At 42.8% G+C, this 24,499-nt stretch overlaps 1 protein-coding gene across 2 annotated transcripts in view; it reads right to left on the reverse strand.

The window, feature by feature from the left end:
- Positions 1 to 24,499, reverse strand: part of SORCS3 (sortilin related VPS10 domain containing receptor 3) — a 680,789-nt gene that overhangs the window by 147,925 nt on the left and 508,365 nt on the right. For both annotated transcript variants that reach the window (XM_056530530.1, XM_056530531.1), the window contains exons 13-14: positions 20,660 to 20,751; positions 19,006 to 19,113 (exon numbers count right to left, since the gene is read on the reverse strand). In XM_056530530.1, coding sequence (XP_056386505.1) covers positions 19,006 to 19,113; positions 20,660 to 20,751 — 200 coding nt within the window. The remainder of the gene's footprint in view (positions 1 to 19,005; positions 19,114 to 20,659; positions 20,752 to 24,499) is intronic.

Below are 24,499 nucleotides of genomic sequence, written 5' to 3' on the forward strand. Positions count from 1 at the left end.
GGCCGGAGTATAGTGCAAAGAGGCGAGCTTCTCTGCTAAATTATGGACGATCACATCGGGTGTCAGGACTGAGACCCGGGGCGATATGTCTATAGTACAGGTACTACTACTCCCATCATGGAACAGTCTGTTCCATGCTGGGAGTAGTAGTAATACATAAACATTTTTAAAAATTTAGAAAAAAAGTGAAACATACACACTTTATTAAAAAAAATTATAAAAATTGGGTTATAAAATATATACATTGCATTTAATAAAAAAAAAATTCCATCACTTCTTTTTTTTTTTTTAAAGGTAGCCAACAAATTTTGGGTACCAAAAAAACCCGCCAAGGTGCAATTTCCACACAAATGAAAAAAACGCCAGAAAAAAACACAAGAAAAAAACGCCAGAAAAAAACGCATGATGATGTAGATTGCACTGGCGTTTTTTAATCCCTAAAAACGCAGGACAAAAAAACAAGTCGAGACTTAGCCCAACAGGGCTCACTACCACCAAGGAAATTGTGCTCAGTCACCTCAGACAACAGACCGTGCTAAACTGGAAGCTAATATCCTCATCATCTAACAGATAAATAGATAGATAGATAGATAGATAGATAGATAGATAGATAGATAGATAGATAAGAGATAGATAGATATGAGATAGATAGATATGAGATAGATAGATAGATAGATAGATAGATATGAGAGATAGATATGAGATAGATAGATATGAGATAGATAGATATGAGATAGATAGATATGAGAGATAGATATGAGATAGATAGATATGAGATAGATAGATATGAGATAGATAGATATGAGATAGATAGATATGAGATAGATAGATAGATACGAGAGATAGATATGAGATAGATAGATATGAGATAGATAGATAGATAGATAGATAGGCAGATAGATAGACATGATGATAGATAGATATGAGATAGATAGATAGATAGATATGAGAGATATAGATAGATATGAGATAGATAGATATGAGATAGATAGATAGATAGATAGATATGAGATAGATATGAGATAGATATGAGAGATAGATATGAGATAGATAGAAATGAGATAGATAGACATGATGATAGATAGATATGAGATAGATATGAGATAGATAGATATGAGATAGATAGATATGAGATAGATATGAGATAGATAGATATGATATAGATAGATAGATATGAGATAGATAGATAAATAGACATGATGATAGATAGATAGATATGAGATAGATAGATATGATATAGATATTAGATAGATAGATATGAGATAGATAGATACGAGATAGATATGAGATAGATAGATATGAGATTCATATGAGATAGATGATAGATAGATAGATAGATAGATAGATAGATAGATAGATAGATAGATAGATATGAGAGCGATAGGATGTAGACATAGATAGGAGAGTGAGACAGAGAGATCTGCATAAAATGCATAAAATAAATAATTTCCCATAAACCTAAATCACTGGGGAGGGTCTGAATTAATAAATTCCCCATTACCGTAGGGTGAACATTATTTACACAATGCAGTCTTTTTACTTAGCACAAACCATAGATCGCGAACTGAGAAAAAGGAAAAAAAAAAACCTGGCTAGCGTCTGAATTTTCCCTTGGGCCAGTTTCAAACAACGAGACGCATGTTAGTATTTTGATTTATGTTCTAGTCTCCAAAAATAAATTGTGACTCTGCACAGCCAGTAGAGATGCACAACGCAGGGTCTCTATTAATGGCCTTGTGGAGGTGCCATACCGCCTTTGATTTACCAGCTAAGCATCCTGTTTGCCAACAGTACGGGCGCAATGAACCTCTCCTGCCAAATCATTTTTTTAAAGAAAGTTTGGCTGCGGGCAGTAGGGAAAAAAATATATAAATAAATAAAATAACTACCGTAAATAAATACATTTTAAAAATGGGGAAACAAATGTAAAAATAATAATTAAAAAAGCTAAAAAAAAAAAACAGATTTCATTTAAAACAACACCCACACACAAAAAAAAACTTACAATTTTTTAAATTTCTTTTTTAAGGGGATGAAATACATTTTGGCTGCAGGAAGTAAGAAAATAAATGGATAAATACATAAATAAATAAATAACGAGGGAAAAAAATGGAAAAATTTAAATAAACAATGCCACGAAAGACAGATTTCATTAGAAACAGCGCACTATAAAAATTTTGGCTTCAGAAATTAAGAAAATAAATAAAGAAATAAACAAATAAAACACAATGCACTAAAAAAAAATAACATTTTTTATTTTATTTGTAAGGGGATGAAATTAATTTTAGCCACAGGAAGCAATAAAATAAATAAATAGGAAAATAAATTTAAAATGAAATTAAAAAAAGCTAAAAAAAAAAACTGATTTAATTTGAAACGATGCACAAAAAAAATTAAAAATAAAAAAATAAGTTTTTTTTTAAAAGGGAATAAATGAATTTCAACTGCAGGGAGTAAGAAAATACAGTAAATGAATAAATAGGGAAAAAAAATAGAAAAAAATAATAATGAAAAAAAAAGAGACCGATTTCATTTAAAACAATGCACAAGAAAAATGTCAATTTTTTTTCTCATTTTAAATTTTTTTTATTTTAACGGGATGACCCACTTTTTAAACTTTTATCGCTACTTGTCGTCTGATGTGACGGCTTATTAATGGCAACGTGTAATGGGATCGACGTGCCTCCTGCAGATTTATGATAAAGGGATTGTGAAAAGGTCAGATGCAACCCTGCTATAATTAAACTTTTCATTAATTTTTCAGATGCACAATACCCTGCGCATAACGTACAAATTGACCGGCTGCCCTCGCCCATCAATAATTTATGGCAAATGCTTCAATATTAATCGTAATTAAAACTCGTCCCTCCCTGAAGCCATCCAGATGGCTTCAAGGAAAAAAAAACACTAGAGCTGGACAAGCTACAAAAGGCGACGTCATCAATGGATTTTATGGTTCTGCTAACAAGTGTTCCTCCAGCTGTTGCAAAACTACAACTCCCAGCATGCCCGGACAGCCGTTGGCTGTCCGGGCATGCTGGGAGTTGTAGTTCTGCAACAGCTGGAGGCACACTGTTGGGAAACACTGTGCTAAGTCTTCACCTCTAACTTACAGGAGGAACATCTAGACTGGTGTGAGATTAAAGGGGTATTCCAGGATTTTTTTTTATTTGACTATGCTACAGGGGCTGTAAAGTTAGAGTAGTTCATAATATAGTGTCTGTACCTGTGTTTGATGGCTGGTCTCATAATTCTTATGTGATTTTTGCCTGATGTACATTTTTAACAGCATACAACATGACTGTTGTATCAATTTTTCCCAGGTTGCAGTGCAGCCCAAGACATTACATCATTAGTCAGGTGTTGAAAGGGAGCATGGCAGTGCTTCGTAGGTGGAAAGACTGCTGGGGGGAAGATCATTCTCCACAGGGCTGGTGACTGATGTGTGGGCGGGTGAAAAGTGACCTCACATTTACAAACGAGGGATCCTGGGACTTTAAGTTAGAGGGAGGGAACTCCAACAAGAAATAGACATTTTACAAAAAGAAAGTAGCAATGTTATGGTGGACTCACAACATAGCCATTTAGCCCCAATACAAGTGCATGTCCATTACTGGCCGGCTGCTTAGTACTAAAGTCTTCTTATGGTGGAGAACCCCATTAAGGTGACAAATCAGTGATTTAGAGGGTTTTATCCTATAACTTTATTTGAACCTAACAAGGAAAACAAATACAGTATGACCTTTTGCTAAATACCTCTTGTCCTTGTTGGTTTAGACTGAAAAAGAAAGAGCCATACGGCTAGAAGAGCCATATGGCTATATTATCAGGTGAAGGGCTGGCCTTTGGGGTGTGCGAGCACAGGACGCCATAGCAACAGGAGCGACGGGCGGCTGACACAGCTCGCAGTGTAACAGGCCGGCCGAAGGTGGGGAGTAGCGAGCTGCAGGCTGCAGTTTCTTTGAAGGAGGAAGCAAGGTCCGGAACATGGAGGAGGAGCTTGGGGGCGCGGGCAGCGTCCAAGTGCTGTGCGAAGGCGGTGTGCAGTGTGAAGGCGGTGTGCAGTGAGAAGGCGGTGTGCAGTGTGTGTGCAGTGTGAAGGCGGTGTACAGTGTGAAGGCGGTGTGCAGTGTGAAGGCGGTGTGCAGTGTGAAGGCGGTGTGCAGTGTGTGCAGTGTGAAGGCGGTGTGCAGTGTGAAGGCTGTGTGCAGTGTGAAGGAGGTGTGCAGTGTGAAGGCGGTGTGCAGTGTGAAGGCGGTGTGCAGTGTGAAGGCGGTGTGCAGTGTGAAGGCGGTGTGAAGGCGGTGTGCAGTGTGAAGGCGGTGTGCAGTGTGAAGGCGGTGTGCTGTGTGAAGGCTGTGTGCAGTGTGAAGGCTGTGTGCAGTGTGAAGGCGGTGTGCAGTGCGAAGGCGGTGTGCAGTGCGAAGGCGGTGTGCAGTGTGATGGCGGTGTGCAGTGTGAAGGCGGTGTGCAGTGTGAAGGCGGTGTGCAGTGTGAAGGCGGTGTGCAGTGTGAAGGCGGTGTGCAGTGTGAAGGCGGCGTGCAGTGTGAAGGCGGCGTGCAGTGTGAAGGCGGCGTGCAGTGAGAAGGCGGTGTGCAGTGCGAAGGCGGTGTGCAGTGCGAAGGCGGTGTGCAGTGCGAAGGCGGTGTGCAGTGCGAAGGCGGTGTGCAGTGTGACGGCGGTGTGCAGTGTGACGGCGGTGTGCAGTGGGAAGGCTGTGTGCAGAGTGACGGCGGTGTGCAGTGTGAAGGCTGTGTGCAGAGTGAAGGCGGTGGCCGGTGCTCTACAAGCTGATTCCAGGGAGCAGCGCAGCAGCCTTCAAAAGTAAGTACCTGGCTGTTCTAAATAATTGTTTTATTTTGCGCTTTTTAAATTTATATAAATAGTTAGATATAGTGTTCTGACAACATAGCTCTTGTTTCTACAATACATAAACTTATGTATAATGTATACATTGATATACATGATTGTTACCAGTCAATCCAGTTATTTATTATTGTACTTGTTTGCACTTGCACTTTATTTTGCACTTGCAATTATCTGTAATAAAAAAAAAAATAAATGTGTAAGTTTATGGGGTAATAGGGGGGGGGGGGGGGCGGACGAGCGCCACAAGGTTAGCTCGCACAGGGCGCCTGAACACCTAAGGTCGGCCCTGATCAGGTGCATATAAAGGTCAGTAGATACATAGAAGTCACATGTATTGCTCAAATAATACTCACCTACAGTGTTAAAAAAATACCACCATAGAGTGCTGAGATAACAGCAGCACACATTGCTCAAATAAGATAACTATATGGCATTGAAATAATATCATCATATAGTGCTAAAATAATTCAGTTATATATTGCTCAAACACTGCAATCATATAGTGCTACAATAATACCATCATATATTGCTCATATAATACCACTGTATAGCGCTGATGTAATGGCAGCATATTTTGCTCAAATATGACCGTAATATGGCATTAAAATAATACCATCATACAGTGCTACAATTATACCGTCATATGTTGCTCGGAAAATACCAATGTAAAGTGCTGAAATACTGCATTCAAGTAATACCATTATACGGTGATACAATAATACCACAGTACAGTGTCCAGGTAATGCCAATATAGGTTGTCCAAATAGAATACCAAAATACTGTACATCAACATATTGTACATTGCTCAAATAATACCATCATACAGCTCACACAAAATATCATAGAGGACACACATAATACCATCACACATTGCCCAAGCAATACCAACATAGAATGTTCAAATAATACCAACATAGAATGTTCAAATAATACCAACATACTGTGTTCAAAAAATATCATTATACAGTGCACAAATAATGCCACCATACAGTGCTCAAACACTACCATCATAAAGTGCTACAGAAGAATTACTTAACTGTTTACCTTCGGTCCTATGGAGAATTGCAGATAGAACATAATATCAAAATAAATAGTGTCAATAAGAAACTCAGCTTTGATCCATCTATATCACTTAATGTAATGTTTTCAAAACTGATTTATGACTTTATGTTTCTCCACAGAGAACTGATTTTATGTTTCTCCACAGAGATCTGGATCCATCTGACCAGGCCATGTTTCTCTATAGAGATCTGGATCCATCTGACCAGTACATGTTTCTCCACAGAGATCTGGATCCATCTGACCAGGCCATGTTTCTCCACAGAGATCTGGATCCATCTGACCAGGCCATGTTTCTCCACAGAGATCTGGATCCATCTGACCAGGCCATGTTTCTCCACAGAGATCTGGATCCATCTGACCAGGACATGTTTCTCTATAGAGATCTGGATCCATCTGACTAGGCCATGTTTCTCTATAGAGATCTGGATCCATCTGACCAGGCCATGTTTCTCTATAGAGATCTGGATCCATCTGATCAGGCCATGTTTCTCCACAGAGATCTGGATCCATCTGACTAGGCCATGTTTCTCTATAGAGATCTGGATCCATCTGATCAGGCCATGTTTCTCCACAGAGATCTGGATCCATCTGACCAGGCCATGTTTCTCCAGAGATACCTGACCAGGCCTTGTTTCTCCAGAGATATATGGATTCATGATCTGACCAGGCCATGGATCTAGATCTATGTGAAGAAACCTGGCCTGATCAGATGGATCCAGATCTCTATAGAGAAATATGGCCTGGTCAGATGGATCCGGATCTATGTGGAGAAACATGGCCTGGTCAGATGGATCCGGATCTATGTGGAGAAACATGGCCTGGTCAGATGGATCCAGATCTGTGTGGGGAAACATTGCCTGGTCAGAATGATCCAGATCTCTAAAGAAACATGGCCTGATCAGATGGATCCAGATCTCCATAGAGGGGAGCTTTATTTGTGAAAAGGTAGTGGGGTTTAATAAGAGAGCCATTCAGAGTATATAATTAGTCCATATACTGCTCTACTCTTAGATCCATCCTTGAACCCATCATGTCTGCTCTACGATCCAATTTAGCCAAAATGGGGTGGCCATGTATGCTTTCGATCTTCTAAAGGAAATTGGTGGTTCACTTGTCCATGTAACTACTTGCACTTTAATGGAGAGGGCCATGGCATCAGCATCTTCTGAGAGGTACAAAGGGGTGTTCCAAAAAATTGTTTGCCACTTAATGTTAATCCATTCCTGGTGGCACATGGTCCTTAAGACCTACTTAGGCACCAGGTCCCAGGTTTGATGGCCATCACTGCACATAAGCCTTGGTTTTATCGCCTTTATTGCCCTATTCACCCAAATAATGTGTCTTGATGTAACATCTCTAAAATGTTGTGCTTGCAAAAATACTTTTCGTGCTTATCCAATACGACTATCACTCCTACTAGACATATGTCTTTAAGTATTTAACACGGCATGACACTATTTTCTCCTGTACAAGCTTGTAATCTAGATGTACTAGAAGCAGTAAAACACTGTACTTTTATCTCCTCGTCTAAATTTCCGGCTGAACCAGACGCAGTAATATAAAATTGTTTGGCTGCCAACGAAAAAAAAATCTGCAATGGAAATTTCATATTCCGTCAGGTTGTCTTTTGCAGTTTCAGTGATAGTCGATGACATTTCTCTCTTTGAAATCTCTTTATTAAAGTGGCTGCTGACCGTGAAATTGTACAAGACTGGCAGGAAAAATATATAAAAAAACATGATCATTCTCACTCTTTTTTTTCTTTTCCATCTGTGTTCAGTTTGCAAATCTTATGTCTTAGCAGAGTCGGGTATTAGAATGGGCAATTGCTCCAGGGCTTTTACCAAAAGGAGTCCTCACCATGCGCTGACCGGTTTAGGTGCTCTAGAGCGCGCAGTCTTCCTTTTAGTCTGAAGTAATCCTGAAGTTATAGACTTTTTATTTATCTGCTGTTTTATCCCACTATGTTGCTTTTCGTGTTTTGTACTGCTATATTGGGAATAACCTTACACAGCAGGTAGGGCCAATACAGCTGGGACTGTTGACATAAAACATTGAGTTTGTAGAGAAAATTCTCCATCAAAGAGTCCGTCAGGAATCTGTGAAATCAGGATCTGCATTACTGACTGCAAAGAACAAACCAAAGTCAAGTACGATAAGTGCCAATAAGGTAAGGAAAGGGAGAGATACGAGGTAATGCCAACACAGGGGTGGGATACAGGAGTTGAAAATAAACAGATTTAAAAACTTTTGACATGGACTAAAGAGGTGTTAAAGGTTCTTATTGTTGGAGTCGAAAAGATAAAAACTCCACTGACTGCCAAAACACATCTGCCACTTCATGTCTCCTGTTGGTGTTTTCAGATCTCCTGATGTGACCTCTGGCCATAAACTGTAATGCAATAAGCTTTCTATAAGGGTTATCATATACATACTGTTGTATACCACTTCTGGTCTCATCTTGGTGTCCTTAAACCTACTGAAGTGACCACAGGCCATAAATTTTAATGCAAAAGCATTTTACAAAGATAGCCATATGTTATGGAGGTGTTAAACCACTGTAGGACTCCTCTGACCACAGCTCATATTACCAAGAACAAAAGGATCTGGCCATTACAATTTAATGTGTCCAACATCTCCCCTGACATCTTCTGCAAGGGGAGAGTCAGTTGACATGTTAGATGTGTGGTGTCCCAGCACCAAAGGCTGTCCTGTGGGCTGCTGATTTCCTCAGGCAGACCTGCGGCACAGGTGTTGGGTCCGCTGAGTGACTGTCCGTTCTATTTAATATGTTTGAGCACTTTATCATATGTTTATAATGTTTCTTATATGCACTGTAAAATATGGTATTTATGAGTGTTGTACCTTTAAGAGCAGAGGAGCAGTGTAAACCATGTGACCCTGCCTGCTCAATGGGAAATCCTAAATTATGTAGTATATAGTGTAGAGGGGGAGGAGTTACCTCAGTTCTACCCCAGTTGAGAGCTGAGTACAGTGTGGTAAAGAAATGAAGTGGTGTGTGGAGAAATCCTGAAGGAGGCCCAAGAACAAATCTCTTCTTAATGTTATCCAGCCATTCTGCAAATGATCCCTCGTACAGCAGAAATTCAAGCCCTGGCGGAGAAAGTAACAGGACCTAGCTGGCCTGGAGAATCTTCAGTCTCATATCAAGTCAGTATTAATATATTGGGTGAACAGCACCAGTCCCAGCAAAGTAACAGGGCCCCCAAAGGGTTACACTGTATCCTTTCCACTCTGCTCCATACTGTCTGTGTGTATTAACATGTGCACCCTGTTCAGTAAAGACAGTTATCCATAACCCAATGTCTGTGTGTTTCTTTACTCCCCGCGCCTTGCCCAGGATGAGCTGTCTCCAAACTTGGACTGTGTATAGGCTAACTGTTCCCTGGCGTCACGAAGTGATCAGGTATTCTTTGCACCCCACCATGTCACCACAGACGGTCAGCAGATCCTGCTTAAATCAGTGGGTTTGGTTGACACATTCAATGTATATGGGGGCCTTTAAGCGTACCTGCCACTTAAAAAAAACCTTTGACATGCCCTAGAGGCATGTCAAAAATTTTGACTGGTTTGGGTCTGAGTATTCAGACCTCCACTGATCGGGAAAACAAGCTGGGAGAAGTCTGTGCAGTGACTAAGACACCTCCATAGACTTACATTGCCTGTGTGTCTCAATCACATGACACAGAGCCATGAAAGAATGAACTGAGCCGTACTTCTCCTGGCTTATTCACTAATTCAGTGGGAATCTGAACACTCAGACCTGAACTTTTTACATGTCTTTGGTTTTTCCAAGTGACAGTTTATTTGTGGGAAGGTTCACTTGAAGGAGACATTAACATGGAAAAGAGGTAGATGAATGTAACCCCCAGCCCATCATATCCAGCCGAGACACCAGAATTTTGGGGTGTGGACAACCCCTTTTATGCATATTCAGAAAGATTAGGTCAAAAGTTGTGCCTCCATCCCTGGTCAGGGCAAAAAGATCAAGGACAGCTCCCATCTGCCACAGCGGACTATCAGGCAAATGCAACAAATGACTGGCGGAAAAACTCACAAATCTCCTGCCAACGACCTAAAGAACAGCTGTCAAATGACTGCCACTCATTATCATTACAGGGACCTGAGCGGCTGTCATGTGACTCATCTCTTTGCGATAAAATATGTTCATACGGCTAATACAAGAAGGCTAGCAAAAGAAGCAGGTTGTAAATTGCACTTTGGACTTCTACAGTACACTTTTATTTAACAGATTATACTATACAATAAAAGGTTATACACACTGTATGGTATGTAAACTGTGCAGGAACAATTATTTCACATCCAGTTACTTTCAAACGTATAGTAGCCAGCACCATGGAGTCACAAACATTGATTTACAGAATATGTCACGCTCAATGATAGGTGCATGTTACGCCGAGCGCTCCGGGTCCCTGCTCCTCCCCAGAGAGCTCAGGGCGTTCTCCTCTCTGCAGCGCCCCGGTCAGACCCGCTGACCGGGAGCGCTGCACTGACATTCACGACGGGAATGCGATTCGCATAGCGGGACGCGCCCGCTTGCGAATCGCATCCCAAGCCACTTACCCGTCCCGGTCCCCGGCTGTCACGTTCTGGCGCGCGCGGCTCCGTTCTCTAGGGCGCGTGCGCGCCAGCTCTCTAAGATTGGTGCCTGGCCCAATCAGTCTAATTAGCCTCCACCTGCTCCCTGTCTATTTAACCTCACTTCCCCTTCACTTCCTTGCCAGATCTTGTTGCCTTGTGCCAGAGAAAGCGTTTAGTGTTGTCCAAAGCCTGTGTTCCAGACCTTCTGCTATATCCATTGACTACGAACCTTGCCGCCTGCCCCAACCTTCTGCTACGTCTGACCTTGCCTCTGCCTAGTCCTTCTGTCCCACGCCTTCTCAGCAGTCAGCGAGGTTGAGCCGTTGCCGGTGGATACGACCTGGTTGCTACCGCCGCAGCAAGGCCATCCCGCTTTGCGGCGGGCTCTGGTGAATACCAGCAGCAACCTAGAACCGGTCCAACGACATGGTCCACGCCAATCCCTCGCTGACACAGTGGATCCACATCCAGCTAGCCGAATCATAACAGTGCAGGTATCATCTACAACAAAATGGCTTCACGATGTTAGATATAAGGCACTTAAAGAGACACTTCCATCAGGTAGGGGTATTTTTTTTTATTAAATATTTATGGAATTTATTATTTTATTTTTTTTATTTTAGGAAATACATTTTTGGTAGTCAAAAAGTGTAATACAAAATATTGGACTTCTGTAGCTCAGTCAGATCTCTATAACTGGGGGAATAAGGAAAGTTTTGTAAAAATATAGAACCAAAATAAGGGTAACCTCTTTCCTGTCTGGATACGTGTTCACCATGGAGGATGTAGAATGACACCAGAGATGGGTTCAGTCCCTCTCAACAAGAGCTGGCGTTTGTTGTAAGCTCTATGATCTGACTAATAGATGGGCATCTAGAGCAGGAACCACCTCTCTGTTATGTCCATGTACTGGCCCAGCAAATAATGCAATAAAATGAGCTGTGTCCACTAGAGTAAAGACTAATCTTTGCTGATGACTCTCTGATCTGGTTAAAAGAGTGGAGATATGTTAGGTTGACCCCCGGGAATGACATCCATATACCCCAATAGGGCCAAATGAACAGGGGTTTTCACTGTAAGAATTTCAGCTGATCAAATATTTCACCTGCATTGGATTATGCAAGGAAAGTGTGATTTACAGTACATGCCAGCCTAGCAGGTCAATTACTAAGATGTTTTGAGTTTAGGAGCTGATATTTGTTGGTAGTCCTGTGCTCTGGCTAAAAGATGAGGGTAGTATAGAGCTGGAAACGCCCTTTTGTGATGTCTATTTGTACATAAGTAAAGTTTGCCAAAGCATTGGGTGATCTTTGTTGGTAGTTCTCCATTCTGAATAACAGAGTAGATTTAGGGCAGGGCGGTATACTGTTTTCTCTTTCTCCGACGGTATGAATTTTGCCCCATACCGCTATACCGGTGGAGCCCCTCCCTCCACCCATAAATGAATTACAGAGCCCACGGCTCCGCTCTGTCAGGGGAGAGCAGGATGAGACTCCTCATCGCTGCTCCCCCTGTAGTTTCAGGCCGGCTCCTCTCTGCAATCAGAGCGAGGGGAAAGCGCAGAAACTGCATCCCCTGGCTGTGATGTTTCCCGGAGCCCCGAGCCGGCTCCCTACTCCAGTCCACCTCTCCCCTCTCTTCGCCTACTTCAGGGAGTGTTCATAACAAGCGCCCGCTCCCCTTGGTCCTGCGGCATAAGGCAGAGCATTGCGCCGCATTTCTTCTAGTTCTGGCGCCCGCTCCTGAGGCCCCGAGTGCACGCCGCAGGACCGAGGGGAGCAAGCGCTTCAGGGGCGGACAGACCGCCTGTGAGGGGGCCCGCTGATCTTTGAAAGAGCGGCGGGCCCCCTCACACAACGCACGTGAGCTGCGCCGCTGCTGCTCACTGTTCTAAAGTGGCCGTGGCGCATAATAGCGCAGTGGGCACTTTAGATCAATATTTCAAATTCCCTCCTGGCGGAAGCGTCAGCATCCTGCGCTGAACACTTCCGCCAGAGAGGATCCTGTGTCCGGGCGGGAAGCGCCCAGGTTACTGCACTGATGACAGGGGCACTTCCCAGCAGCCGCATCAGCGCACAGGTGAGGAGGAGGGGGGGTTAAAAGAAGCAGAGGGGGTAATGGAATAAGGGGCAGGATAGGATAAATGAAAGGAGCAGGGGGGTTAATGGGTGCAGGGGGGTAATGGAAGCAGGGGGGTTAATGGAATGAGGGGCAGGATGGGGTTAATGGGTGAAGGGGGGTTAATGGAAAGAGGGGCAGGATGGGGTGATTTTCGCTGCCCTGACTCCTCATCCCCTGTAGTGCAGAGCTGTGATAGACAGCAGCGGGGGAGTATACAGTACAATGCTGTTTCCCCAACCAGTGTGCCTCCAGCTGTAACAAAACTACAACTCCCAGCATGCCCAGACAGCCGCAGGCTGTCCAGGCATGCTGGGAGTTGTAGTTTTGCTACAGCTGGAGGCACACTGGTTGGGGAAACCCTGATGTTCTGACACTTTAACAAGCCCCCCCCAAAATACCTTTAAATACCGTGATACCGCCATAATTTTTAAAAATACTGTGATACACATCTTTGGTCATACCGCCTAGCTCTAAGTAGATTCTTGAGTAGCCAACCCTTATCTATGGCAACGATATGCTGGAGTTGTGTAACAACCAATAGGTATTGTGTAACAACCAATAGGTATTGACCCACTCCCAATGGAGTTGTCTAAGTGGTTCCTTGGTTTGGCAACCAGGTTGCTACTCCTATCAGGGGTCAAAGGACAGGTGATGGCTGGCCTCAGGGCCAACAGAAGAGCGGCTTGAGGTACCCAGGGGTCAGGGAGGAGAGCAATCTGACTATAAGTCGTAGTCTAGACAGGTGAAGTTGTTTCATGGTCAGAAAGAGGTAAATAGGTCAGGATGGGCACCGAAACACTAGGGGACTAAGAATCTTATTGTTCAGGCATCTCGATCACAGTGGAGCTTAGGAGGCCATTTTAGAGGGAGAAAGGAAACGTCTGGACACCCTATGGGCAGAGCTGGGATTGACCATACAAATAGAAGGTAACCTGGCAGCTGTGTCTGCAGGGAAGAGCAGGAGGTATTTGTGGTGTTACAGTGTGTCATGACAATGTGGTCACTCATCTCTCCTGGATTAGCCCAGTAGGCAAAATGTCATATGACTTGCAGACCTGGAAGAGCATGTATTGAGCATGGATGAGCACGGTCTGGCAGCGTAAGGAACAATCTTCATTGGTGGCTCTTCATTTTGGATAACCAAGACGAGTCCTGAGCAGGCAACAAGCTACGATATCCCTAAGTAATAACATGGACAGACTAGGGTCATCAGGGCTGATCTTCATTGGCATCTTGCTAAGATAGAGGAGTCCCAAGCAGGCAACCCTACTCTCTGTGTCCCTATGCTCTAAGGCGCAGTGACGTGCACAAATTGCTAGGAAGGGGGCTTGAGCCCCTGCCCATTTGATACTGGGCAGAGGGGCATCATAATGTGGGCATTTAAAGGGGTACTCCCCTAGAAAACATTTTTTTTAAATCAACTGGTGACAGAAAGTTAAACAGATTTGTAAATCCCTTCTATTTAAAAATCGTAATCCTTCCAGAACTTACCAGCTGCTGTATGTTCCACAGGAAGTTCTTTCCTTTTTGAATTTCCTTTTTGTCTGACCACTACAAATCTGTATAACTTTCTGGCACCAGTTGATAAAAAAAAAAAAAAAAATGTCCCTGCCCCCAAAAATGTCTGTGCACGTCCATGCTAAAGCGGCATATAAAAAGGGATTGTCATTCAGAGAATTACCCAAACAATGTCAGCACAGGACATGATACTTTCCACTGTAACAACAGCAGTAAGAACTCTCTCTAAATGAGGGTGTATTTGATGAACTCTTTGTATGCCAGAATGTCATTTTGTACTCAAATCCCTCCGAGCCGGAGGGTGCAGCAAATGTATATCTGAGAAATGGAAGCTGGTGGGGAGAGAAGTTGATCATTGTCTGGTGCTTGTGTGTAGATGGCAGGGGGGATAAGCCCAGGAAGGGGAATTATACGCAGCTCCTCCAGGCATATATACATCACAGGGAGACGTCTTCGCTCACACATTTTTCTGCATGCTTTTATGAACCTGTATCAGTCATTATAATGAAGGATAAACATTTTTACAGCATAAAAATGCAAATATGGAAACATGCAGAAACTCAGGGCCTAAAAGTGACAATAAAATCAGAGAATTAAGGATACGTCTTCTTCAGTTTAGAAGGATATCGACATACTGGAGTGGTTTACACTTATCATTTCTGTGCAGAATTAATGTAAACCCCTTCTGTATGGCTCAAGCGAACCACCCATCCGCTAATCCCTAAAAACCCTAAAAAAATATCATTCTCTCTACTGGCCTCCTGCTACACTAACAAACTAACTAGCCAAACAAGAAATTTCAGCGGATCTTAGTATTATTCCTTGGCAGTTTTCCTTACTAACCTCCAGAAACCCAGGGCTTGCTTTAGGTAGAGGCAAACAAGATAGGACCCCTATGTGCAACCTGAGTTTACCATTAAAAGGGACACTGCCAAAAAACATCTAATCCCCTTTCCAAAGAATAGGGGATAAGATGTCTGATCAGGGGGGGCATGCTGGGGACCCCCGCAATCTCTGGGCTGGCATTGGCCACGTCCAGGACATGGAAGCTTGGAGCCCCCCCTCCACTCATGTCTATGGAAGGGGGCGTGTCGGCTAAGTACGTAGCCGTCACGCCTCCTTCCATAGAAATGAATGGAGGCGGCGTGCTGGCTGTAGTTGCCAGTCATCCGGCATGGAGCAGAGTTTGCTCTATGCATAGATAACTGGGGTGCCGCGCCGGAGAATGCAGGGGTCCCCAGCAGGGACCCCTGCAATTAGATATCTTATCTAATTTCCTGTGGATAGGGGATAAGATGTTTTTCGGCGGAGTACCCCTTTAAACCCTCATTGACCTAGACCAGTGGACCCCAATCTAGTCTTTAGGGCCCAGAAACATTCTTTTTTTTTTTTAGTTACTCCATTGTAGTGTTGAGCGTGAATTTTCGAATAACAAATTTCATTTCAAGTGATCATCCCTCCCTGCTTCCAGCTTGTGATCCAAAGAAGAGGAATATGCGAAAACTCGTGAATATCGGCACTTCCAGAGGACACTGATCCCTCCCTTCTTTTAGCTTGTGGGTGTTACGCCGAGCGCTCCGGGTCCCTGCTCCTCCCCGGAGCGCTTGCGGCGTTCATCTTCTGTTAGCAGCGCCCTGGTCAGACTCTCTGACCGGGAGCGCTGCTCTGAGTCCCCTGGCGGGGATGCGAGCCGCACGGCAGGACGTGCCTGCCCGCGGGTCGCATCCCGTTCTGCTCACCTACCCCGTCCTCCTTCCGTCCCATCCCGGCGCGCGCGGCCCCGCTCTCTAGGGCGCGCGCCGGCTCTCTGAAATTTATAGGGCCAGTGCACCACTAATTGGTGCTGGCCCAATCAAGTGCAATCACCTCCATTTCATATATCAACCCACTTACCCTTCCTGTCCTTGCCGGATCTTGTTGCCTTGTGCCCTGAGAAAGCGTTTTGTGTATCCCAAGCCTGTGTATCCAGACCCTTGCCGTTGCCCCTGACTATGAACCATTGCTGCCTGCCCTGACCTTCTGCTACGTCCGACCTTGCTCTTGCCTTGTCCCTGTGTACCGCGCCTGTCTCAGCTGTCAGTGGGGTTGAGTCGGTATCAGGTGGAACGACCTGGGGGTTACCTGACGCTGCAAGTCCATCCCGCTTTGCGGCGGGCTCTGGTGAAAACCAGTAACCCCTTAGATTCTGTTCCCATGGTACTGCCCATGCCATCACCTCACTGACAGAGAGGATCCACCTCCAGTGTCCTCCCTGCATACCAGTCCGGATCCTGACAGTGGGCCAATGAGAAGGATGCAAATACAGTTGTCAGAGGTTAGCAGGTTAGTTGAAAGATATAATGGCACATGCGTATTTAGCAAATTTTTTTTGCATAAAAAAAATGAACGAATATGTGAAATTCGTGAATATAGAACGAATATTCCTCCATATATTTGTGAAATATTGCGAATTTGAATATGGCCTATGCCACTCATCACTACTCTATTGGAATAGAACAGGGACAATTTTAAATCCTTGACTGTTGGTGGCCTTGAGGACTGGTTTGGGGACCTCTGCTCTAGACCATCAAGTGAAATGAACACATTTGATGACTATATTACAAAACAATGCTTGCAGTCCTATGTTGTTTGCACAACTCATATTAATGTTAATAGGAACTACTTAACCTGGGTAGAGTAGGCCACCTCAGTTGTTATCATTTTACCGATCTCGTCCAGTGGCCACAACCAGGTTGGCAGGTAAAGGAGGTGAGTCCCACATCTATTAGACATGTATGGCCTAACTTGTGTATCTGTCCTGTATTTCCCGATGGGAATAACGCTCAAGGTGGTGTTGACATTAGCCATGTGCTTTACATTTCTATCAGAAACTAAAAATATAATATCCATTATACGACTTACACATAGTTCCATGTCAGTCTGACTTTGTGTGATGCTATTCTTCCGGTCAAACCTGCCAAAAGTTTCAACTGATGAGCCTTTAACACAAATGTGAACAGAGGCTGATCGTCTCATCACCGTAGCCCACCAATAAGTCCCTACACTGTCTTTGACTATTAGAGATTGTAAAATGAACACCTTCAGAGACCGCCAGGGAATTCACAATGAAGGCAATGATGACACTAGTCATGTGTTTTCCGTTTCTAACTAAAAAGCACAAACCACAAAACAATGTAATATCCATATTACTTTTGTGACGAAGCTCCCGGAGCGGAGCGCCAATGCAAATGTGAATATAGCCTAAGCTGTCTCAATCTGTTCCATAAATCTCGAGTTGTTTTCTTAAAGAACTTAGATGCTGTAATTGGGTTTTCCAACCTACTTGGCTATAAGGTTGCCAAAACCAGTACAAATGAGTCTTGTGTATGGATAATATTAACTACACAGGAAATATGCAAAAAAATCTTTGAGGGTTTGGCATATCTATGATAAACTTTTACTGTAAAAGCTTTGACAAAATACATTCATGGTTGTTGAGAAGTGACCATCAAGTGACAATCTGGAGAGGTGACAATAGACAGACCTCTGATGGTAGGCAGGATCAAATCAGGTGCTGGCAGTCTCTTGGGTAAGAACAACTTCAATTTCCCATAATGCAACACGTTTCACGGAATAACTGCTTCTTGCCTGAAGAAGCGGTTATTACGTGAAATGTGTTGCATTATGGGAAATGATATGCGGTCTGTGCATTGCATCCACATGCTGTTTTCCAATGTTGTACTTGGTTTGTGCAACCAACGTCGATAAGCGCTGCCTCAAAGAAATTCTTATTGTTTTGTCTACGATATCACTCCACAAAGTGCATAATGTTTATTTTTAATATAGCCATTAAAGAGCATTTTGTAAGAGGGCTAAGCGGGGGGGGGGGGGGGGGGGGTGTAACCCTGAATAAAAGCTAAGCTAATAAACTGCATATTGAAAAAGGGCTAAGCAGGGGTATAAAACTGACTAAAAGCTAAGCCATTAAACATCATAACGTAAAGGAGCTAAGCAGGGGTGTAACCCCAAATAGAAGCTAAGCTATTAAACTGCATATTATAAGTGGGCTAATCAGGGGTATAAGCCTAAGTAAAAGCTAAGCCATTACACATTATAATGTAAGGGAGCTAAGTGGGGGTGTAACCCTAAATAGAAGCTAAAATATTAAACGGCATATTGTAAATAGGCTAAGCAGGGGTGTAACCCTGAATAAAAGCTAAGCCAATAAACTGCATATTGTAAAAGGGTAAATGGGGATGTGAGCCTAAGTAAAAGCTAAGCCATTAATCTGCATACTTTAAGAGGGCGAAGTGGGGGTGTAACCCTAAGTAATAGCTAAGCCATTAAACAGCATTATGTAATGGAGCTAAGCTGGGGTGTAACCCTAAATAGAAGCTAAGCCATTAAACTGCATATTGTAAGAGTGCTAAGCGGGGTTGTAACCCTGAATAAAAGCTAAGCCAATAAACTGCATATTGTAAAAGGGTTAAGCGGGGGTGAAAGCCTAAGTAAAAGCTAAGCCATTAAACAGCATAACGTAAGGGAGCTAAGCGGGGGTGTAACCCTAAATAAAAGCTAAGCCAATAAACTGCATATTGTAAAAGGGTTAGGCGGGGGTGAAAGCCTAAGTAAAAGCCAAGCCATTAAACAGCATATTATATATATCAGCATATTATAAGTGGGCTAAGTGGGGCGGAACCCTGAGTAAAAGCTAATGTGGAATCATTAACTGTAATGTGAAGAAAACGACATCACAAAATATATTGTTACTCATAACACTAACCAAAAAAAAAGAATGAAAAACAGATAACCAAGTAGCTTTATATACTCACGTCATTACTTGGTTTTCTATTCCTGGCTCCACCAATGCCCCATCAACAAACAAGGGAACAGATGTAAAGGCGTACTTACTCCAGGACCGTCCCTCATCAAAGCTGAGCCTGAGGACAAAATAAATACAGTTATTTTCAGAATTTCCTCCTTTTAATGTTCTCTTGCAGAAGTTTCAGCCGAACCAGAGGTTGGGGGGCATCACCGGCACCAGAAAGTGATCATTATCAGAGAGTTATGTAGAACCGGGCTGGAACAATCCTGGTAATAGCACGGCGCTCCCTGATTCACTCTGTACTCAGTGTCCTTATTTTTGTTATTAGTCCCTCGAATCAAAACACTTTGTACCCATAAAAGCTTATTGATCCCTAAATGACAACTTTCGTCTTTTTATGAACTGGATAGTTTAACATTTACTTTAATTGAAGCCTCAGCGGAACGAATGGGGAGAGGAAGGAGAGAGGTGTCAATGGAACCAGATTTGTGATTGAACGTGACTTTAATTTCCATCGTGGAATCCATTATTTTGTTCTATTTCTGGGACTGAAAAGTTCAAATATAAGGCACCTCATAATCATTTCCTATTGAAAGTAGATAAAAAAAAACTGGAAAGGGGATTCTAATGCACTATGCACTAATATTTTATGCACGTTTTGCATATAACAAGCTCCGGGAGCCATAATATGCCATCCATTAAACTCTATGGGGCACCACTGTACCTCTAGGTGCCTTCTTTTTCATACAGGGCTATATGGTGTTTCTTCAGGCAAAACTGTTGTCTCACGGCTTTACCATGTGCCAAAGTAGAGAACCAATCTGAAAGAACAGTTCTCATTTTGGTGCACCCGATATGCCCATACATTATATAACTTGCCATTCATTTGTACATATGGCTCCATAATATGGAGTAATAGGGATTCTATGTAGCTTTGTGCATGAAATCATAGTCCTAGAGCAGATTGCCATATTACAGATTCACGATCTGTACATTTATATGCAATATAACACATCCTACTATGGATCCATGCTGTATGTTAAAGGGGTACGCCGCTGCTAGACATCTTATCCCCTATCCAAAGGATACTGGATAAGATGACTGATCGCAGAGGTCCAGCTGCTGGGTTCCTGCGGCAGTGGTCGTGATGTCATGGTGATGCCTCCTCGTGATCTCACACTTTGCCTCCTCCATCCATGTCTATGCGAGGAGGCGTGTCGGTCGACACGTCCCCTCCCATAGACATGAATGGAGGGGGCGTGACGTGACGTGATGTTGCATATACATTACGTGTGACCCCACCCTAAAAGTGATTCAACATTTGTGAGAATTTTTTTCACACAGATCTGTCGCATATATGCAGAACAAAAAATGTATGTGGATTTTCTTGCAGATTCACTGTGAATCTCTCCCTTATACACAGATCGACAATATCTGTTGCAACAGTTCTGACCCAGGTGAATTTAACCAGAGGGAGAATTTTTTTTTTTCTCCAGAACATAACATGGCAGCAGCAGCTTCTTCACAATTATTTTTCAGATATTTTTTACTCACCAGAGTGCTGCCCAATTCAACAATGCCACCCTAGGCACAGGCCTACGGGTGACTAATGCAGAAAAAAAAAAAAAAGAATAAAAATAGATAAATAAGAAGTTACTTACCACAGCTGCCGTACAGGCAAAGAGGTGTGTTTCATTGCAACCAAGGCTCCGCCCCAGTCTAAAAACCAAATATTATATTCTTCTTCAAAAATCTAGAAATGAAGCAAAAAAAATAACTATAGTAGTACAATAATAATAAAGTCATATAAATAATAATAATAATGATAATAATAATAAAAAGAACTATGAATAATATATAATTATATACAAATAATATAAAAATCATGTGCAAATACAACTATAATAATACATCACAATGATGACAATAATAATAATAATAAATAACAACAATACTACTACTACTACTGATAACAATAATAATAATAATAATAATAATGCATACCTATATTAATATATATATTGATAAATAAATGCCATCATTACATTTGTATTACTATGCTGGAAGCTCTTGCTATAACATCAGTCTTTCTTATGCTCACCATTATATCATAAAGGATCCTATTGATTCGTCAGACATTAACAATAAACTGCTGTATCTAAATTTGTGATCAAATTGTCAAGTGCAATAAATTATAAGAAATATTTATGAGCAACCTATAAAGATTTCCTTTTCGTCTGTGATATCTTCTGTGATATATTTTGGCAGTTTTAAGTAGATTAGTTTGTCATTTGTACTTGGCGTTTTTTATATAAAATATATGTAGGATAGTTAATTGATGGTAATAATGTTATATGATGGTAAAAATGTAATGTTCTGAGGCAGGACAAAGTTTATCAAATAATTTTAATGTGTCCTAAGCAATTAAATAAAAATATCAAAGTAATGTATGTTCTCTGTAACTTTATAGGATCCTTAGGTTAACAGCTAAAAAGAATACTGTATTTTTTGTTATGAATATTAATATTAACAGCAACAACTATTATTATTATTATTATTATTATTATTATTACTACTACAACTATTTTTTTCTCCTCTTCTTCTTTTCCTCTGTCCCTCTCCTCATCCTGTATTACTCTACCTATTTTCTTTTTATTTCCTTCTTGTTTTACTTCGCCCTCTTACATGTATCCTTTTTTCCCTTTCTCCTCTTTTCTTTCTCTTCCACCCTTTTTTTCCTCATCTCTTTTATCCTATTCATTTTCTTTGTTTTTAACTTTTTTCCACCCTAATTGTTTGCCTCTTTTTCTTCTTCTTATTCTCTTTTCCCTTTTTTCCTCTTCTTTCTCTTCTACTTTGTTTTCATCTTGTTCTACTTTTTTGCTACTTCCTTTTACCTATTCTTTCCCCCTTTTTCCTTTCTCTCTCTTCTTCACTTTCCTTTCCCTTTCTTTCCTTGTTATCAAGGAATCACGTTTCAGAAGACAGGAACACCGGTGGATGTGGATCCGCTTGACTTGTGTGGCAGATGACTCGGACCGTACCAGGGAGCAGAGTCTAAGGTGCCGCTGGTTTTCAAAATGTAGCAGGAGTTCAGTAGGCAGGTGGAAGAGGAGCAAGGCCAAAGTCACAATGCAAGGGATCAGATACACGGCAAGGCAATACTGAGGGACACTTTTTCTAAGGCACAAAGCAACAAAGATCCGGCAGAGAGTGAGGAGGGTGGAGGAATGAGCCACAGGGGAATTACACTAATGAGCGTACTGGCCCTTTAAATCTTAAAGCTCCAGCGCGCGCGTGCCTAGGGGACAGGGACACACGTGCTGGAGCAGAGAGGCAGAGGTGGAGGCAGGAGAAATTCCCGGAGAGTGACGGACTGGAGCTCGCACGTGGGTGCGTCCCGCCGTGCGGCCGGAGAGCATAATGTAACAGTACCACTTCCCTTTGGTCTCCCCCTCCTTTTACAAGAGAGGAAACTCCTGAGAAGGTCACGGTCCATGATATTCTCCTCAGGCTCCCAAGATCTCTCCTCAGGACCGTAACCCTCCCAGTCGACCCAAAAAAATTGTTTACCTCTCATAGTTTTTGTCGCAAGAATCTGTTTAACTCTGTAGACATCAGAAGAGCCAGAGACAGGTGTGGGGACAAGATTCTTCTGAGAGAACTGGCTTATGACAAGAAGCTTGAGGAGAGAGACGTGGAAGGAATTGGGAATACGTAACGTAGTAGGTAGACAGAGTTTGTAGGAGACAGGATTGATTTTCTGTGGAATCTGGAAGGGACCAAGGTAGTGGGGACCGAGCTTGCAACAAGGGATCTTGAAGCGGATGTACACCACACCATGTCACCAGGAGAGAAGGACGGAGGAGGTCTTCTACTTGTATCCACTTGCGCCTTCATATGTGAAGAAGCCTGGGATAACGAGTTGGGTCTGTTGCGATGGAGGAGAAGTCACGGACCCGCTCATCAACAGCAGGCACACCGGAGAAGATTGGGAGAGGAAGAGGAGAACGGAGATGGATTCCCTAGACAAAAATATATGGAAACAACCTTGTGGACTCGGAATCCTTATGATTATATGAGAATTCAGCCCAGGTGAAAAGGTTGACCCAATCATCTTGGCAAGCTGAAACAAAATGCTGAAGATAAGTTTCAAGGATTTGATAAACCCTCTCCCCACCTGACCGTTGAACTGAGGGTGGTAGGCCGAGGAGAAGTCCAGATTGATGTTGAGACTGTTACAAAGAGCTCGCCAGAACTTAGAGACAAACTTCACACCTCGATCCGAAACAATATGCTGAGGAAGACCATGTAAACGAAAGACATGTAACAAGAAGAAGTACTTCGCCAGCTGTGGGGAAGAAGGAAGACCTGGTAGAGGGATGAAATGAGCCATCTTGGAAAACCGATCTACAACGACCCAGATGACAGTGTTATTATGAGATGGTGGCAAATTGGTGATGAAATCCATGGCAATATGGGACCAGGGAGTCTCTGGAATGGGTAAAAGGCTGTAAGAGTCCTGCAGGTCTCTTTCGAGGAGTTTTGTCACGGGCACATGTTTCACAGGACCGAACAAAATCAGAAACATCACGTTCAAGATGGGGCAACCAATAGTGCTGGGAAATAAGAAGTAGAGTCTTGCATATTCCAGGATGTCCTGCTGTCAAGGAAGAATGACCACATTTCAGAACCTTGCGTCTCAATCTGGCGGGCACAAAGGATTTTCCAGGAGGAACTTGCTGAACCTCGGCAGGAGCAGCAGGAATCAAATGGTCAGGAGGAATAATATGCCTAGGCGTGGAGTCCAAACCAATTATGTCAGAGGACCTGGAGAGAACATCTGCTCGGATGTTCTTGTCTGCAGGACGGAAGTGAATGAAGAAGAGGAACCTAGAAAAGAACAGTGACCATCTTGCCTGGCGGGAATTCAAATGCTGAGCAGACTTTTATGGTCGGAGTAGATGCTGACCGGATGAGAAGAACCTTACAATAAATGTCGCCATTCCTCCAAAGCTAGCTTGATAGTAAGGAGTTCACAATCTCCAATGGAGTAATTCCTCTCAGCAGGAGAGAATGTCTTGGAGAAGAACCCACAAATTACACTCTTGTCCTTGGCATTTTTCTGAGTGAGAACAGCACCTGCTCCAATAGATGAGGCATCAACCTCCAATGCAAAGGGCCTCTCTGGATCAGGTCTTGTAAGCACGGGAGCAGAGGCAAATGCAGACTTTAAATGGGAGAAGGCCCCTTCAGCCTCTTGAGGCCAAGATTTAGGATTAGATACCTTCTTAGTGAGAGCCACAATAGGAGCAAGAAAGAAACCGGAGGCACTCAATACTTCTGCGGGTGTTTATTCCAAAAAAGGTTCACAGGTATGCTCGGTCGATGAATCGCTTTGCGCACCTGCGCTTAATCAATGACCACACCCAATAATAGTTAGCGAATTGAGTTGAATAGCACGTAGGCCCGAAAGACGAGGTCAATCCAATACTGATGAC

This window comes from Hyla sarda, chromosome 7, assembly GCF_029499605.1.
Source record: "Hyla sarda isolate aHylSar1 chromosome 7, aHylSar1.hap1, whole genome shotgun sequence".
NCBI lineage: Eukaryota > Metazoa > Chordata > Amphibia > Anura > Hylidae > Hyla > Hyla sarda.